The 19,707-nt window shown below is 42.2% G+C and overlaps 1 protein-coding gene across 1 annotated transcript in view; it reads right to left on the reverse strand.

Annotated features, from left to right (window-relative positions):
* The window catches only part of SCFD2 (sec1 family domain containing 2), a 146,382-nt gene extending 126,691 nt beyond the window's left edge, over positions 1 to 19,691 (reverse strand). Inside the window, exons 1-3 of the mRNA XM_083458209.1 lie at positions 18,536 to 19,691; positions 16,850 to 17,018; positions 1,923 to 2,050 (exon numbers count right to left, since the gene is read on the reverse strand). Coding sequence (XP_083314335.1) covers positions 1,923 to 2,050; positions 16,850 to 17,018; positions 18,536 to 19,397 — 1,159 coding nt within the window. The 5' untranslated portion in view covers positions 19,398 to 19,691. The remainder of the gene's footprint in view (positions 1 to 1,922; positions 2,051 to 16,849; positions 17,019 to 18,535) is intronic.
* Between the last annotated feature and the right edge of the window lie 16 nt (positions 19,692 to 19,707).

A 19,707-nucleotide genomic window follows, 5' to 3' on the forward strand; every position in this document is an offset into this window, starting at 1 on the left:
TTCCTGCACTCAATCGGAAGCCGCAGAATACGCTTCAGACGTTCAGGTTCCAAAGAAGGTACGACTGTATCTTAAAGCAATCACTCAGTATTTCCTTACTGAACATATATATGTGTATACACACAAAGGCTCATATTATTAGACAATAATGAAATTGTCAATACCAGATGAGCTTATGATTCGGAAAATAGGTAACAGGCACACACAAACTTGAAATAGGTACACCTGTGTTTCAGTTATTCAGCTTTCCCATTCAGTGGCAAATAAACAACAACAACAAACACAACGGTACTTATAGACCACTTAACAAAAGAACTTGTCAGGAAATAGTCCCAGGCTGATTTTCTGTATAATGAAGGCAGAGATGTTCATGCACTGCTCTTGCATGGGATACAGGGACGGGATGCATACATGACACTAGATTTGAAATAGAGCCTTTGCTTTTCTTCCACCTAGGAGCTCTGTTGAGACTACAGTGGTACCTCGGGTTACATACGTTTCAGGTTACAGACTCAGATAACCCAGAAATAGTACCTCAGGTTAAGAACTTTGCTTCAGGATGAGAACAGAAATCATGCTCCAGCGGCATGGCGGCAGCTGGAGGCCCCATTAGCTAAAGTGGTGCTCCAGGTTCAGAACAGTTTCAGGTTAAGAACGGACCTCTGGAACGAATTAAGTACTTAACCCGAGGTACCACTGTATATTATGTCCCAAAGACGGGGGAAAGCAGATATTGAACACAACATTGTTGGGGGGGGGGGCAGGAAGCACAGGGCACTTGCCTATCTGCCACTACAGCAAGATGGTGCCCCAAGTATCCATTTCAGCCTTGCGAATAGGCTTACAAAAATAATTAGGCTGCAGAGAAAAATACAATTACTAGCATGCTAAGAGGGAAGTAGCTTGTGTTTCTATGCTGGATGTGGAAGAGGACAAGGGTGCAGGGGTGCCGTAGCCCTGGGTGTATGATTTTTAGAGGGATTCCTGTCCTGCCCTGCCTGCCACAGGGGGTTTCGGGCCCTGGAGCCCAGCTAGACCTCGCCTCTGGCCCCCTTGCTGAATGGCCCCCTGGCCAGCTTTGGGCAGTTTCACCTGCCAAGGGCCGCATCAGCTGTGCAGGCGGTGCAACGCAGTCCCACTTGGCTCTGGTAGTGAGAGCCAGGCTGGCCTGCCACGCAGGCTCTGTGAACCCTCCACACCCCGGAGGTGTCAGCAGCAAGGGCTGGGCTGGTGCAATGGGTTCTGTTCCCCCTCCATGCCCCGCCTCTGTGTGTGCACACGCCCCGGTTGCCAGCAAATGCCGCAACACCACTGGAGGAGGAGAAGGATGCTACTAGTCTCTTAGAAGGCAAGGTAAGATAAATGACCTTCCACCTGGGACAATCCATCCCTGCTTTGTCAGCCTATTCACTTGCCGGCATCAAATTCCTAATTGCCTAAGGCATATACAACGTTGCCCATATGATATACAAGGTTGCCCCGTAATACTGAAGGCAAAGAAAGCAACACAGAATAAGACGAGAGCTGTGCCGCAGCCATAAGTGGAAACTGAGAAAACTGCAGTTTTTTGGGCACAAGAACAAGGCTCTGAATAACCCCTTCTGTCCCCAGGCTCATACTTCAAAGCATTAAAGGCAAGAGGTGACATTGTATATTTTTATGAGTGTATTATCAGCCTGTAAGTCAGGCTACAACTGCGTAACATTTTGAATCCATTTCAAAACACTGATTGATAACTCACCAAGCTCCAAAGAAACTGATTGCTAAAACACATGGCTCGTCACCAAACCACAGTTAACAACCCCAGATTTATTTAAAGACAAATGATTTCAGAATGATCAGCGTCTGAGAAATAGCTACACTGATTAAATGGCTGGACACAGATGAAGAGTACGCACAGGCCCGCTCCAAGGCTTACTTACCCATGCTCATCTTGATTGGCAAATTTTCCCTGCTTGCAGCTTCCACTAGGTGTCTCCTGACTTCCATCACAGCTTCTTTCTGCTTGAAATTCATCAAGGACTCCCACAGAGATTTAGCAGCTGGATCACTATATATAAAAAAGAAAAAAAGCACCCAGGTTTACACCAAACATCTGCTAAGAATCAAGCAAACGGACTGGAGCTTAGTGATTTCTACAACGTGGATAGCCTATTTACTTTCAAGTACGGAAACAAAGCTCAACTTTTTCAGAAAGAGTTGCTCTCTCTTCAAACTAAGAAGACATGGGCTGATTTGGTAACTTGTTATATTAACCGGAGGTTATCCATTTAATTTATTCTGTTACCACAAAATTATTAAGAGAATAGTTCAGCAGTGGCTTGCGCAAACAACCAAAGCTACTGAGAATATTAATGACGGCAAAAATAGCAACAGTTTCAGTATAACAGACTTTCTTCTGAAATGTACTATACTTTTGAAACGAAAAGCTGTTCGCCAGGTTCAGAAGTAACGGTGGGCTTGCGAAGCCGTTGATACAAGCAGAATATTAAGCAAACGTTCATATGGCCATTGATGGAAAGTGGATCTGGCTGAGCTGGGAGGTGTTGCCTTAAATCTCACCTCATTCATAAAGCTCACTGAAGTACAACAAGTGAGGGAGGGACAAGCAGTGGTTTCAGACAAAGTTTCAGTACAGCAATAAAGGTTTTGGGAAAGGGTCCTATGCCACGGCCACTGCTGCTGTGCAATATGTCTTCTCATTTGCTCCCCTGCCTGCCCCTGACTTCATGCAAATCCAGGACTGTGTTGAGGCACTACAAATCCTCCAATGGGGGCTGCATGAGGACATACATTTTTTGTTATATTTGAAGGCATAACTTTATGCAGGGTCAATCTTGAATGGAGTACAAAAGTGCTCTATATCTCAAATATGTCAATATTAATTGTGATCACATGGAACTATAACTTTTAAAAGAAAAAGAAAGAAAAATCAATACCCATGAGAAAGCTCTTTGGCAGAGACAAACGTTTATTGTCAAGTCATGCTAATATAGATTTTAAAAGTCCTGGAGGGCAATGATTTCCTTCCCCGGCTTTTGTTTTTTTACAAGCCAATTTCTTCCCAAAGTTGTAGGTTTGCTTTGCAAGGCTACTGGGAATTTTAAAAAAATATGTTGAGAATAGCAGTCTCTGTTTAAAAGCAAAGTAGAAAATATGACAAACTGGCAATATTTGAAGACTTGCAATATCAAACGTGGATGTTTTGTAGACTTATTACTGCTTGCAAAAGATGGAGAAAAGGAGATATAAACTGTTTCTAAACACTTATTTCTGTATACAGATTCAGCTGCCTAGCCAAGTGATAGGATAGCACCAGGAATAGTATCTAAACAAATGGCTTTGGACAAAAATAAAATTTGTAGCTAAAGAGAGTGGTTAATTGAGACTCCCACCCTCCCATCACAATGCTTTCTAGTGATGGACTTAGCTTTCAGATTTGGACCTGGCAATTCTAACACGTCTTCATACCATGAGGGTTGTCTACAAATATGCCCTGTAAAGTAGGCAACCTCTGAAGCCAACAGCTTCATTCATCAGATTTCTCAACATGATCAAAGTGATGAGGTTCTACACAAATACTGCTTCTCCACATTCTTCAAATCTCAGTTCTAGGGACTGTTCTGAAGGCCCTAACGCAGCCATGGAAAATGTGAATAAATAAATATGTGCCTGAGCTTATTCAGAGTGAATACATGGTACCTTGACCAAGAAAAACTGGCATTCACACGACTGGGACCAGGGCTTTTATGAGTTTTGGAGATGATTCAAAGAGAAAGCATGCATGACCTTATATTCATTCATTTGATGTTTTAATGTAAACTGTTTTGAAATCCCCCCACCCTTTAAAATATAAAGCAGCATAGAAATGAAATAAATAATAACAATAAGCTTCATGGGGGTGGCACCTTGACATTCCATTGTAGCGACTGTAATCCAGGGTTGAGGTGCCATTTGGCAATTAGCTTATATATGCAAGTTTCTACCACTGATGAGAGTATGTGGAGCCACCAAAACAGATGGACAGTACATGCAGTTTTGACAACCTGGATTCAGCCTCCAATGCCCTGAAACAGGATATTGACACTATCAGAGTTACCCATAATGACTATTTGTCAAGCAAGCACCTTTGAAAGCCGTGTGTGGATTACTAGACTCACAACTTTTGCTACAGGGCATCAGCACTCTTTGCTTGATCAGATTGCCTGTAATTCTGACACCCGAGAAAGCTTGGCTTCTTAATAGGCTTTCCTCCATCTCTTCGGTTCCAAGTAAATATGATAGGACAACTCATAAAGCATTCAAAGATCATGTTTCAGACTGATCTTCAAAATCCCCAGGCAGGCTCCTGAGAAAGGGACTCCTCCTAAAGTCACATCCTGAGTAAACAATGCTGAATAGTTCAAGATTTTAAGGATTTTGTTTTATTTTATTGCAGACAGAGATGCTGTCTCAGTTTACAGCTTGGTCTGAGTTTGAAATCATGTCCACTGCCAACATAACTTCTGTCTGAAATGAAACATTAAGCATGCATATATCCTGGTTTCGAACAAATGCCAGTTGGAGTTTGCTGGGAGCTAACAGGAAATGCTAATCTCAAGATAAAGTGCAGCTCTGTTTTAATGCAGAAGAGTTACGTAGTGAACTGTGGTCCAATGAAATGTAAAGTAGGCAGTGGTTCTGGAGAAAGAGAGATACGGGGTCCTGTTTAGAAACTGTATCAATGTTGTCACAGAATCATAGGATTGTGGATCTGGAAGGTGTCATGAGGGTCATTTAGTCCAACCCCCTGCAATGCAGGAATATTTCACCCAACGTGGGGCTTGAACCCACAACTCTGGAATTAAGAGTCTCATGCTCTATTGACTATCCTTTAAAACCAATTTAGATTAACTGTGTGTAGTGGGACAAAACTGGTGTTTCATGCCTAACTGAAGCCAGAGAGATACATTGTGTTAGGGTCAATTTTATAGTGTGTCAAAAAACGGTTACTATCTAATTTGTGATGTTACAGTTATAATAGTTAGCTGGAGGACATAGATTTTTACAGTGGTTCCTCTGGTAACGAACTTAATTTGTTCCGGAGGTCCATTCTTAACCTGAAACAGTTCTTAACCTGAGGTACTACTTTAGCTAATGGGGCCTCCCGCTGCCGCCACGCCACCACTGCACAATTTCTGTTCTCATCCTGAGGTAAATTTCTTAACTCGAATACTACTTCCGGGTTAGTGGAGTCTGTAACCCGAAGTGTTTGGAACCAGAGGTGTTTGGAACCCAAGGTACCACTGTATATGCTTCAGCTTATTCACAAAGTGATGGGTCCTTTACTGGGCATTCCATTCAAACATAGTGGTTCATATTTATAGGCCAACCAAAATTCAAAATTTCACTGAGAGCCTGGTAATTGGCTGGAGATTTCCAACAGGAGAGAACGGAAAGGTAGGTTCAGTGCTATTTAAGAGCCTGAGAAGAGAACCTTTGAGAAGTGAAAGACGAGACTCTGAAGAAGAAAGGCAAAGAATGTGGTGTGGAAAGCAGCAGCAGCAGCAGCCAGGACTAAAGCAACTGAAGTCCAGAGAGAGGCTAGGACCTGAAAAATCCCTTTGGCAGAAGGCAGCTGACGATGAAGGAGCCAGCACCTTAAAGATGAAGTCACTGAAAGCAGAAACTAAGAAGGTCTTCAAGGGGAAAGGAAGACCATAGCAGCCGCCCTTGGGAAAAGTTGAAGGCAGTGTGTCAGCCGCAGCGTTCAAAAGTTGCCAGGTATCAGGCAAATTTTATACCTGTCTATTGGCACGCGATCAAGTCAAGAAGGCGTCTGGTGTCTCCACCATCTGCAGGTGAATACCTGGAGATCCTTGGATCTCGACTGTTTTCACACACTAGCAATACATCCTGTAGAACTCTATCCTACAGAATAGAATTCTGTTCTATTCTATTCTATATTTTATCTGCACAATCAGAATGAATTTCAAGAACCAAAAAGTCGGATTGGAAAGTATGATTTTTCAAGCCACCTGGCCCAAAAATGGCAACTGGGCATTCTGTTTTGGCAACTGTAACTCAAGGAGCCATTTGGAGCCTAGCCAAATCTGAGTTTCTAATACTGGTCAGCCGGTACTTTTCAGATGTGCTCAGGAATTTGCAACACTCAAAGTGTGGCAGGAGGCATGCACCAAAGTCCCCCAATGCCCGCTCACACATTGCTTCCCCCCTGAACTTCCCAGTGTTGTGTGGGGTTGGTTTGTGGCGGCTTCTATTCATGCCTGCTCAAGTGGTTGGAGACCTTGTTTGACAAGTGTCTCCAATCTCAGGGACAGTTCCACCACATTCAAGAGAGCATGAGTCGGTGCCCCTGCAGAACCTTTGCATTCAGTATGGGGATGGTTTTGCACTGATCATGCACACTCCCTGACCTTGGCCATAGATTCAGAGATAATGCATTGAGGGAAATGCCTTAGCATGCCTGTAATTTATTGTGCGTATGTGACAGGAATACCTGCAGTCAATAAAGGTAGGATAAATAAATGATAACAGGCCTTCCTTTCAGGTTCTTGAATGTGTGGGAAAACAGGGTACTGACATTGGCTGAGGGCTACTAACTTGTATAGACTTTTACGGTTATGGCCTATGCTGGCCTCCAGTTTGAGAAATATACTCATGTAGAAAATTCTCACATATAAAGCAACTCCTTCACAAGGAACAACAGATTGAAAATATCCAACAATACTGCTCCCACTTAGGCTAATAAATACAATCTGATACAGCAAACAATTCCCAGCTTCCTAGTCACAGAGCATTATCCTCATTTGGATTAATGGCATTTAAAATTCCCATAATTTTTCAAAGCAAAACATGCAGTTGCATATTTTAAAAGCCAGACAGTCAACATTAAAGAACGTAAGCATTTTCTTGAGCAATTTAAGCTTATTCCTCAATTCCATTCCAACTCCTCAAGCCACTTTGATGGCGTAATCTGCTCTAGACTCAATTTAACTGTGTGTCTTGGCAAATACTCAAAAGTTAGAGATTATTATTTGATTCAGATGCCAAAAGGCTTAGAGATATATAGCCCTAGAAGCAGAGAAATAGTATCTGGTTTTTTGTTTTTTTTACCATAACCTACTTTTTGCATCTATGAAAGGAAACTGCCACATCTAAAGATCAAGTGCTCAAATTTAGTCCACTGCTGGCATAATCTGAGGCATAAAGCTATCAAGGCATCAACAACTACAGAGTATTCAGTGCCCCAGTCAGATGTTACACACACTTTTCTGTGCATCAATAAATCAGATTATTCATCCCAGGGCTGGTCTGAAGGCAGATGCTAAACCTTCCACGACCGAAGAGGAGGCAAACTTCACAGTCTCTCAAGACAGATGGATGCCAACAACAAACTATAAGGGAAATGTTATTCTGTTCACTGCATGCATTTTCAAAATTACCAGCCATAGATAGCAATTAATCACCTGAGCTTTTCAGTTAAGTTCACCTGCCTAGACATACCACAGCTAGTTATCTGAGGCCTAAATGAACAAAAAGGAAACATTGTTCCTTGCCTAAGCATCTGAAGGCAATTTTTACTCATCACTTGTGACCAGGACAACTGTTTATAAGCCTGCATGACTGACCAGATGTAACTATTTTGCTGTTTAACTAGTACATCTAAATTTATGTGCAATAAAGGCAGACTATATGCATCCTGTATGCCTACAGATATTTCCAGGAATCCCAGACATGGGGCTGTCCAGAGCCTATAAATATGACACTGATAATAATGAATATGAGAGATATGTTCAGTCCTAGGTCCTAGTAATTTGAAATATTTTTCTGGTTCAGGAGATGGCATTATGGGAACTGGCTGTGCACCAAGTTAATTTTTGGCACAGATATATTGTTACAAAAGCCCAGACCTGCCCGCTTTCCCTGCCAAGCAGTGGCCAGAGCGCATGGGGTCAGAGGAGCACAAACCGGGTCTGTGTCCCTTTGGAGAATGGAAGACATGACGGAGACTGTCATGCTTTAAGAAATATGGTTTATTCACATATTTATACCTTCAGTCTGCATGGAAGGGAGTCCAGACTTACAGCATGGCCCAGAAGCCCCTTGCCCTCCCCCAGAGCAGCTACCCTGGCAACCTTCCAAATCTCTAGTCTCTGGTCACAGCTGTGGCAAGGAGTTGCTAACCCACAATGGCTCTCCATTGTAATGCTAACAGGCCTGCCCTTCCCTCAGCCAGCCAAACTGGTTTTCAATAGGTAGGCCAGAAATTCCCTGTTTCCATAGCCCTGCAGTTTATGTTTTAGTACAGGCGTCAGCAAATTTTTTCAGCAGGGGACCGGTCCACTATATTTGGGGGGGGGGGGAGAAAAACGAATTCCTATGCCCCACAAATAACCCAGAGATGCATTTTAAATAAAAGCACACATTCTACTCATGTAAAAACACACTGATTTAGAAGGCAGTTGGGCTGGATCCGGCCCCTGGGCCTTAGTTTGCCTACCCATTTTTAGTCCATCCCCAATCAAAATCCTAGTATTTATTTGTTCCTAGTGTTTAGAGGGATCCCTCTCCCTCCTATTTCTATAACAATATTTAAGATTAAAAAGTGCCTATATTTAATTTTTTCTTGTTAATTCTTTGAGAGAGAGAGAGAGAGAAAGATTTTCAAGATAAAAATGTCACATATACCAGGCATGACATTATTTACCACTAATGTGTTTTGCATTCCAAGTAATGTATGATTTCTTAAGGGTGGTACAATTTAGGGACCTTCATACAAAGAAAAGACCCTTACACAGAAGATCAATTCATTGCAAATCAGCGTTTGTATGTAGGAAGCCATTTTCTGACCCTTTCCCTTAAAGTTAATATTATGTTTGTTTATTTTTTTGGGGGGGGGGGACACAAGATGGATAAATTATGGTACAAATGGGAATATAGATACTAATCAACAGCAATTCCTTTTCCTTCACAGCTACAAAGGAATAGGTACAGGGTAAAAATCCATGATGCTTTTATTGCTTCTTTATATATGCAAAAGCAGTTAGAAAGTGATTAATTTTAGACTGACAGTTTTAAGGAAAGCCTTCACTAGTTACTAGATTGCTCATCAATAAACAGAAACTGGATACATCACTTGGCCTTAAGAAATTCAGTGGCCTCAATTTCTCCTGTAAGAGAACACTTCTTTTGGTGCAAATGGATAAAGTGGTTTAGACATATGTTTTCAGAGGCATGGTGTGTGGAGACAGTGGGTTTCCAATTGAAAACATCTGGGAATATCCCAAGGCTATAACATTCCTGGAGTTCTTCCAGATTCAAGTGGCAACGATGATTTGCACGTTTGAGGGGGGAGGGAGCATTGTTTTATTCAACTGATGGCAAAAGTCAGTTTCCCAAACAAAAGTCTGTTTTGGAGAAGTGCGAAAGATATTGGAAAACATCTTTTTAAATGAACACCAGAGTAGCAATCATACATTGACATAGCACACAATTCCTCCTGTTATGTTTCTGCTGCTAGTGGAATGTAGACTCATCTGCGTGCAATTCTCAAGGGTCTACACATTATGAGTGGTCTTGGTAGCCACGTCAACATTTGTGATCACCCATATCCTACCCGAATTCATCATGCGAAAGGCTGGGCTGGATAAATCCCAAGCCGGAATTAAGAATGCCGGAAGAAATATCAACAACCTCAGATATGCAGATGACACAACCTTGATGGCAGAAAGTGAGGAGGAATTAAAGAACCTTTTAATGAGGGTGAAAGAGGAGAGCGCAAAATATAGTCTGAAGCTCAACATAAAAAAATGAAGATCATGGTCACTGGTCCCATCACCTCCTGGCAAATAGAAGGGGAAGAAATGGAGGAAGTGAGAGATTTTACTTTCTTGGGTTCCATGATAACTGTAGATGGTGACAGCAGCCACAAAATTAAAAGACACCTGCTTCTTGGGAGAAAAGCAATGACAAACCTAGACAGCATCTTAAAAAGCAGAGAGACATCACCTTGCTGACCAAGGTCCGTATAGTTAAAGCTATGGTTTTCCCAGTAGTGATGTATGGAAGTGAGAGCTGGACCATAAAGAAGGCTGATCGCCGAAGAATTGATGCTTTTGAATTATGGTGCTGGAGGAGACTCTTGAGATATGGGATCCTTGTAGGTGATCTACACATCCAAATCTCAGCCCAACAGCGAGGTTGGTATCAGTCTCTCTTCACCTCTAAATTGGAGAGGAAAGCTAAGGTCCTTTTGTTACCCTCACCAGAAGAAGATGGAATGCTTCCCAGAGTGAGAATGGAGGGTGGGATTTTGATCTGTTTTCTATTCTAGTACTTTTTTGTGAAAATAGTGAGCCAGAAGACGGTAAAATGTATTTCAATTATATAAAAAAGGAGCTGTGGTATTTACGCACAAGAGATAAGCAAACATGTCAAGAGTTGTGTGTCCTGGAAAAACTGTAAATGTGACTAGGTGCACAACATACAGCTGGGGATGTTTAATGGGATAAAATGAGCACAAGCTTGCCTGCTGCGGTCAACTAATTTTTTCAAAGCAGTATTTTTACTTGCCAAACCCACAAAAGTAAACCCATATCTTAAGCATGTAGCAAACATTTCCTGCATCCCAATATCTTGTAAACTTGTAGAAGAGGGCAAACATCTTAATCCTCAGTTTTTTTCTATTTAATGTTATCTAAACGGAACAGAGAAACGCACACACACAAAATGTTCAGACAAAAAAATATCACAATATGTTCTTTGGATTTAGAATACCAGATAATGTTTTAAGGCATATTTGAGTGTCTGTGATAACAAATAACTTGATACACTTAGTCCCTGGATGTGCGCAATGCAATCCAGCTGTCTAGAAAATAAAATGTTTACAAAGGAAAAACATTCCATCTTTGTTTATTACATCCGGCAACACCAAGCTTCATAGGGCTAGCGTAGGATTTTTATTGTTGCTAATCCAGGAAATATAACTGATAGTGCAATTCATTTCATTCTGTAGCCTTCAGCTTTTTCAGACCCCAAACCTAGCTTGCACACCAAACCAGAAACATGAGATTAATATCCAATTTATCTATGTTATCTTCATTCTCTCTTTCTCTCCTCTCTTTACAAGACTAAAGGCACCATTAGGTCCAACAAAATGTATTTTGCTATCTCAAGATGGTGCCTCCCTCATTCCATGACCAGAAGCTGATTGTTAATTTCACTTCAACACCAAAAATATGGTAGCATCTGATGCCAGCAGGGCAATTTCAAGGGGGGTGACAGGCCGTGTAGCACATAAAGCTCTGATATCCCGCTAAGGGAAATGGCTGGGAGGAGCTCAGGAGGAACAGTGAGGACCATTGTCATCACCTCAGCATCTGCCACCTAAGGCTTGCAGTACATTCCTGTCAGATCTCTCTGAAACATTGGTGCTGCTGTTCAGTTTACTAAGCAGCAAGTCAGTACACACTATGCCCATATTGGCCTCAAAGTCTTTCAAATTGCAGAAAATAAGGTAGGATTACGCAGATGAAGCAAGGAAGGTTTTAAAAATATACAGCTCCACTTGCCTACTACTAGGTGGCAAATTCCTAAAATGATGTCTAATTCTATTTTTTTTTGGGGGGGGGAGGGAAACCCCCTTGTGCTAGCAGGAATCCTTGCACTGTCTTCCACAAGCATGGTGGGTTAATGGAATCTGAACCATGATCCTTCAGATTCACAAACCCACTTGTTCCTGAACAGTTAGTTCTTAGGTGTCCTATAAAAAATATATATATTAATACATTAAATGCATACACTGAAGAATTGTCTGCCACATTACGCTTTAAAAAAGTTCTGATCTTTATAGCATGTCTGTTCCTTGACAATTCATTAGGTACATAACCGTTTTAAAACATTCTTCTTTTGTGCTTTAAAAGTGCAAACAGTTACTTAATAGGAAAAGAAAAGAACAGGCTGATGGAAGAGGAGTCAATAAAAAGGTGCTGACAGCTGAATCTACATTCAGGGATTGTAACCACGGCCAAGTCCATTTTTGCAGATGTGGCAGCTAGTTACTCAGAGGACGCTTCCTGGTGCATGCAGAACACTTCATATCTATGTGGAGTAGATTTAAATAAGGCAACTCAAAATATATTTAGGTCATTTTCATTCACTCACCCATTTACTGTATATAAGACAAAAATTCTGATGCGACAGAATGAATAGAATTTGCTTCCATCTGAATATTTTTCTATTTGGAAAGAGCTATCATTTGCTACAAGACACTCTGACTGCTTCCTTATCCTCTTGTTTCCTCTGGGTTTAAACTGCACTCATCAAAACAATTCATACAGTTTGTATCAATAATCTATTCTAATTTATATTGTAAAGCTTCTATGGATATTAGTATGACACAGGATACCCGTGCCTCCCCCTCCCCAATTTTAATTTCTGTCATAAAAATGTAAACTTCTAAATAGTTTTTATGCGGATGTCAAACAATTATAGTATATAAACTTGAAAATTTTATATCGTCAACAATTTTAGGTTATATTTTAGTGATTAAGATTTAAATTATATATTTTTAACTGTTGCTATATCTGTATTGTCCCTGTTATACACAATTGTAAATTCAAATGTCTTCCTATCATGTTTTATGACTTTCCTGATATTGTATGTGAGCTGGAACTGGTCTGTGACTGAAATAATAAAATTATTATTATTATTATTATTATTATTATTATTATTCAAGGCTAATGATTTTCATCTGAGCAATCTGAGTAGATTATGAACTGGTTTCTCAGACAAATATTACTGCATCACTGACAGCACAGCCATGGGGAGACTGGAATTTTTCACATTTAACAAAGCTCTATAGTGCCCAATAAATTTTGCACATTTTCCGTGGGTGCCCAAATACAGAAAGTAGTATGACCTTTATATTCTTTCTTTAAATAGCGTATTTTTCGCCCCATAGGACGCACCGGCCCATAGGACGCACCATGTTTTTTGGGGGGGAAATAAAGAAAAAAACTTTTATTTCCCCCCCCCCCAGGCGCTTGTGGGGCCGGCAGTGGGGAGAAGCGCTCTTCTCCCTGCCGCCCGCCTTCAGATCAGGTACGGGGACAGCGGGAAGACGTGCTGCGCCTCCCCACTGTCCCCGGAGCTTGCGGGGCTGACGGCGGGGTCTCCCCGCCGTCAGCCTCCAAACCACTTCGGGAGACAGCGGGATGGCGGCGTTCCGCGTCCCTCTGTTCCCCGACCTTGTGGGGCTGGCGCTGGGGCTCTCCTGAAGCCAGGAGAGCGAGAGGGGTCAGTGCGCACCAACCCCTCTCGCTCTCCAGGCTTCAGCGAAAGCCTGGATTCGCCCCATAGGACGCACACACATTTCCCCTTCATTTTTGGAGGGGAAAAAGTGCGTCCTATAGGGCGAAAAATATGGTATTTATATACTGCACTTTCATTTTAAAAAAACCACAATGAGGGAGTTCATGTTACCATTGTGTATACACACACACACAACTTCATAGTTATGACCCATAAGTTTTATTTAATAATATATAAACCATATACTTAAAGAAAAAAGATTATCACTCTCCAAAAATATATATTCTCTGCAATCCATTTCTACTAAATGACCAATGTGTCAGCAATTATAGCAAGAAGATTTTCTCGATGGAAAATTCTGCACATGACTAATATGATTTAAATAATTTTAAGGACATTGCTGCATTTTTCAGTTTATCAAGTGGTTGTGTTCGAAATCCAATAACTTTAAGAGCACAGAGAATTTAAAATTTTCATCTTTAAAGAAGTTAATTGTTTCCCTAGATTTAAGTAAAGACTCTGCTTTATAGCCCTACGTCAACCATAAATATTCATTAAATCTGCCTGCTAACTCCATAAACTAAGCCCAGATGTTTTGGCTGGAAACACATTTATTTATTTATTTTTAAAAGACATATAGCATGCTGTAGAGAAAGGAGATCTTCTTTCTCCGTTATCCCAATACATATGAAATACTTAGAAGAAACATCTATTAAAATGTGAACTACCTGACGGTGGATTCCAAACTCTAGGTGTGTGTATATCTCTCACACACCTTTATTCAGAAATAACAAATTCTACAAAATTCCCATCACTGCCAACAAACATTTTATGAAGAATGACATCTGATCCGAAGTTCACTGCCAAAACAGTAATTCAATTCAAATTTAAATGGACTTCTTTCAGAGTTGAATATTGCAAACATTAGTTCAGACTACAGTTTAGGATGCATTTCACAAGTCTAGCTAACTACAGCCACATATTTAGCAGATTATTTCAAATCTATCTGAACTCCTCTGCAGCTAAGTCTTATGGACCTGCCTTCATTGTGCATTCCCTCTCCTTCCCAGATTCCCTTCCCCAAGTATTCCGTTATTCTCTCCTTCCCTACAGCCCTACAATCTTCCAATACTCCTTTCCTGGGCACTTGCTTTCCTAAATGTCCACTTCTTTTTCGCTCCTTCACTTTCCCTGCCAGTCCCTTATTTAGGATCTGAGCAACTGAGCCAATGGCAACCAGAGACACTTGGAGCAGGAGTGGTTGGGGCTGATGGGAATTGGAGTCCTACAGTATCTGGTGAACCACAGATTCCCAACCCCAGCATTATGGCAAATCTAGTAGTAGCTCTTCAAAAATTCCACACAGAGTTCTTTCCTGGCCCTACCTGGAGATGCCAGAGGTTAAACGTGCGAAGCATCTGATCCACTTTTAAGCTTACAGCTCTCACAGCAAATTCCTAAGCATTTTATAGTACAGTGATGGAAAGCAACCATCCAAGTCACTCTTGTGTCTGACACAATGCTTGAGGGAACAATATACGCAACTGCCTCAAAAAACAAAGGTTCTACATAAAAATGGGCCTTCTCTGGGGTAGCTCCCACTTGTGGAATGCTTTCCTCAGGGAGGAATGCCCGGTGCCACCACTATCTGATTTTTAGGCACCAGGCAAAAACTTTAATGTTCCATTCTGTAACGTTAGACTGTTTTGCCTCTTTTTATTTGACAAATGTTCTGTGGCATTGGGGCGGTGGTAATTCTGTATTGGTGCTGGAGGAGACTCTTGAGAGTCCCATGGACTGTAAGAAGATCAAACATATCCATTCTTAAGGAAATCAGCCCTGAGTGCTCACTGGAAGGACAGATCCTGAAGCTGAGACTCCAATACTTTGGCCAATACTTCTCCTTTCTTGGAGGTTGTTAAACAGAGCTTGGATGGCCATCTGTCATGGATGCTTTAGCTGAGATTCCTGCATTCCAGGGGGTTAGACTAGATGACCCTTGGGATCCCTTCCTTCTCTATGATTCTGTGAAATTAATATATAATAAAAATAATACAGATTTCAAGAGCAGCTCAAATGCAGTATCTGTGACTGTCCCAAGAGCTATGTGTACTTCCTTCCCATACATAGGGGAAAGTGGTTTTAAACTTGGGCTAAAGATGTCAGTGCTTGGAATGAACTAGTTCACTGAACTAGCTGAAAAGTCTCTGAACTACACGTGAAAGTAGTTCCCATAATTGCTGGGTGAATTAGTGGTCACTTGAGTAATTTTCCGGATAGAACTTCAATTCATCTCCATTCCATTCCCCACCTGCCCTGCAGAAGGCCTAGACTCTTATTTTTCTTTCAAAAAGAAGTCAATTGGAGTTGGAAAGCAAAGCGTGGAGGCAGCTTTTTATGACTTATTAGGCAAATACAGAGTCACTGTTGTTGCTAAGGTCATTTAGTCACTTAATCATGGCTGCCAAGTAATTAGAAAGAAGGGGTGTGAGGCATTTCTTGTATCATCCCTGTTGAAGAGTGCAGTCGTACCTCGGAAGTTGAACGAAATCTGTTCCAGAAGTCTGTTCGACTTCCAAAACATTCAGAAACCAAAGTGTGGCTTCTAATTGGCTGCAGGAAGCTCCAGCAGCCTGGCAGAAGCCCCGTCAGACATTCAGGTTCCAAAGAACATTTGCAAACTGGAACACTCACTTTCGGGGTTGCAGCATTTGGGAGCCAAAATGTCCGAGTACCAAGGTACTCGGGATCCAAGGTACGACTGCATCTCTGTTTTCCAATAGCAGTACCTGTTGGGTACTTGTGTGGCTGCCATAAACAGGGCAAGTCTACTTTTGGACCCTTCAGCACAGTAGCTTGTACACATTCTGAATGTTGAATTTGGGGAGGGGGATGACGACGAGGCTGATAAACTTTTTATAAGCTAAAACATTTATTTGCATGTAGAGCTATAGCTCACTTGGTAAAGCATGAGACTCTTAATTTCTGAGTCATGGGTTTGAGCCCCACGTTGGGCAAAAAGATTCCTGCATTGCAAGGGGTCGGACTAGATGATCCTCATGGTCCATTCCAACTCTACCATTCTCTGATCCTATTACCTTGAACTGAACTAGTTCCTTCTTGTATAGCGGGAACCTGAACTAGATCCCTTTTTAAATTAGCTGTCTGAACACTTGAAGGGGTACATGGGCAGAAGAAAATCACTCTGCTAGGCAGACACCATTTTGGATGATACCAACAATGATGCAATAGCAACATTTTTGTATGTGAAATTGCCATCATATTGTGGTGTTTGAGTTAATGATCAATATCTGAATAGACAATAGTAAACATCAACTTTCTGGCAGCTTATGGTTGGCATCACAATACAGATGCACATATACATCCAGCCTGCACTTTCAGTTTCCAGCCCAGCAAAGGAATATGCATGCAAAATCTGCTTGTGACTACATCTGTTTTGCTGGGCTAGGTAACAGTGCAGAACTCAAATGCAACATAGCTTTTAAAGAATACCACACACAAGGAAGCTTCTTACTTTGGTTGTGCCAAGCAGCCTGGTGCTACAATAGTGCAACTTGCATCATCACTCTGCAGGTTTGTGAGTTCTACCATGTTGATCATCACATCATTTGTATGACCTGGAAGTTTGGGAAGAGAAGCGAGTATCTTTTCCGCTAGGTTGTCCCCATGATGACCAACTGCTCCTGAAAAAGAATAATTCATTGACTTAGCAAAAGGTTTATTACATGAAATGAGCATTCAGAACAAAACAAAATCATATGACTGTGTACACAAGAAGAACAGCTGAACAATGTCAATATTAAAATGGCAAAGAAAGTGAATTTTAGACGTTGACCATTTGGAAGACAGGTAAACAAACAAAGATCACCATAACTGTATAAAATGAATTCACACTCTATTCACATAGAGGAAAAACAGTAAACTAGATCCCAGTGTCTAGATCTCTTATATACAAGCATGATTTGACAGTAATTGGAAAGCTGGTTAAATCCTGACAGATGGGCACATATCACAGAAGTATGTTTACACTTTAACTGGCATCTCAAAGGTTTATTAACTTGGGATGGATTTGAAATAATCTACGGTCTCCAAGACTGCCTTGGCAAGCCACTTGAATTCTTCCATAATGTTATCACTACTGCCTCTTTCAAGGAAGATGGGAATTATGCCCTCTCTTAAAGTGACACTAACTACCTTCAGGGATCCTACTGAAAGCTCATCCCTGGAAGATTTCACTAGCCAGGAAGAGCAGGAACCCAAAGAACAAGATGTTTCAACCCTTGAAATCACTCGCCAACCTGATCAAGTTATGCAAGCTGGAAAGTATCCATAACAGTATAACAAGACAATGTTTAGGAGCACCTGTCTCCAACTCTTTAAAGAACCACAATATCCAAGTTTCAGTACAGTGGTACCTTGTGTTACATACGCTTCAGGTTATAGACCCCGCTAACTCAGAAATAGTGCTTCAGGTTAAGAACTTTGCTTCAGGATGAGAACAGAAATCGTGCTTCGGCGGCGCGGTGGCAGCGGGAGGCCCCATTAGCTAAAGTGGTGCTTCAGGTTAAGAACGGTCTCAGGTATGGTACGGACCTCCGGAACGAATTAAGTACTTAACCCGAGGTACCACTGTAAATACGAACTATTATATCAACAAACTGTAATGCCTTGGTCAAGCTTGACTCAATAGGCGTATAATCAGGCATGGCCAAACTTGTCCCTCCAGCTGTTTTGGGACTATAACTCCCATCATCCGTAGCTAACAGAACCAGTGGTCGGGGATAATAGGAATTGTAGTCCCAAGACAGCTGGAGGGACAAGTTCGGCCATGCCTGGCTTATATAGTAGCCCAAACTTGATCAGATAAGGAGCTATCCCTGACAATGAAGTCATTGCCAGTTCACTCACCGGCATATAACCTTCCCTTACTCCAGTACAGAAAACCAGATTTAAAGTGTTTCCTAACATATGTGTTTGGCGATTTCATTTGAGGCAAGTGCTGCTCCAGCCAAAGTGGCCCTGGTGTTTATGCTGAAATCTAGAAGCCTTAGAACACTCATTTAAGACTACCTCCACCAAGTCAAGCATGTTAGTGGTTCCGTTCAGAAGTTCCTACAGTAACATACAAAGGTTAGCATTCTTGTAACTAAGGGGAATAGCTTCAAGAAGAAACAAACTGTTAATCCCTCAAACATCTTACCTGTCAAATCTAATGTCCTGTCCACAAAGATGACAGAAGCTTTTTGTTGTGCAGTTTTCCTTCTGGTCTTAGCCTGGGCATAATTTGCCAGATCCCCTGCAATTATCTTACTTATTGTCCCAACAGCAAAACATTCCTCCCGCACACTGAGGTACTCAAACAAGCTGTTGAAATCAGACACCAAGGACCTGATCTGAAGCTGCAACTCTGAAGACAGAGATGAAAAATCAACGTCACTCAAGTGGGAAATTTTCTTCTTCTCCGGTCTAGCTTTATTGATCCGAGTCAAATCCTCAGCCATCAAGGGGAAAAACAAGGAGAAGGCAGGTGCTACAAAGAGATGAGGCGAGATGGGTGCCAAGAACAAAGGGGCGTGTTGAACCTCTGCAGTGTAGTTCATGTTTCCCATCCACTGGCAGAGCTTCTCTTCAAACTGTTCAAAGACCACTCGGCCGACACCTTCAACCTCAGTAGTGCCAGGAGCATTGTGGGCCTGCAAGTGCACCGCATGGCTGACAGCTGTGAAAACCACGCAGTACTGGAAGTTGCTGAGAGTGACAATGTCACGGATGATGTCCACCGTTCTGCCTTTCAGCAAGCTGCCCACCACAAAGACAGCTTTGGGCTGGTCCGCGCCTCCAGATTCAAAGCTGGAAAACTCCTTGACGTTGATCGCCCCGGCCTGCAGCAACCTCCCGGCTCCTCCACACGCCCAGTGAAGGCTTTCGGCACAAGCAGGGTCCATGAACACAACAGCTCGTTTCGCCTTGGCAAACACCTGCCCCCAGGCTTGCTGGCAGAATTGCGACATCCCAGCAGGGGCTGTGGGAGAGGAGGAGGTGGTGGTGGAGGAGGAAGACATCGTGGGAGAGGATTGCTGGAGTCCCCCTGGCACTTCTCAGTGGGTACCACTCCAGACGTGGGGCGGCAAGGGGTGTCAGTGAGGCAAAAGTGAAAAGAAGCCCTTTGCTATGTGTTGAAGCGGGATGTGCACCTCCGAGGCCCGTCAGGCGGCGCGGGATACTTAAATCAGGCACATCCTAAGCCACTCCGGCACTTCATAAGCGGGTAGCGGAGTTGACAGCTCCACCGGCCTCTACAATCCGCACACGCCTATCTTTGAAGCGGTCGCGCGGATGCGACGTCATCTTCCAGCTCCCGACTCCAATTGG

Source organism: Podarcis tiliguerta, assembly GCF_965153285.1.
Source record: "Podarcis tiliguerta genome assembly, chromosome: 9".
Classification (NCBI taxonomy): domain Eukaryota; kingdom Metazoa; phylum Chordata; class Lepidosauria; order Squamata; family Lacertidae; genus Podarcis; species Podarcis tiliguerta.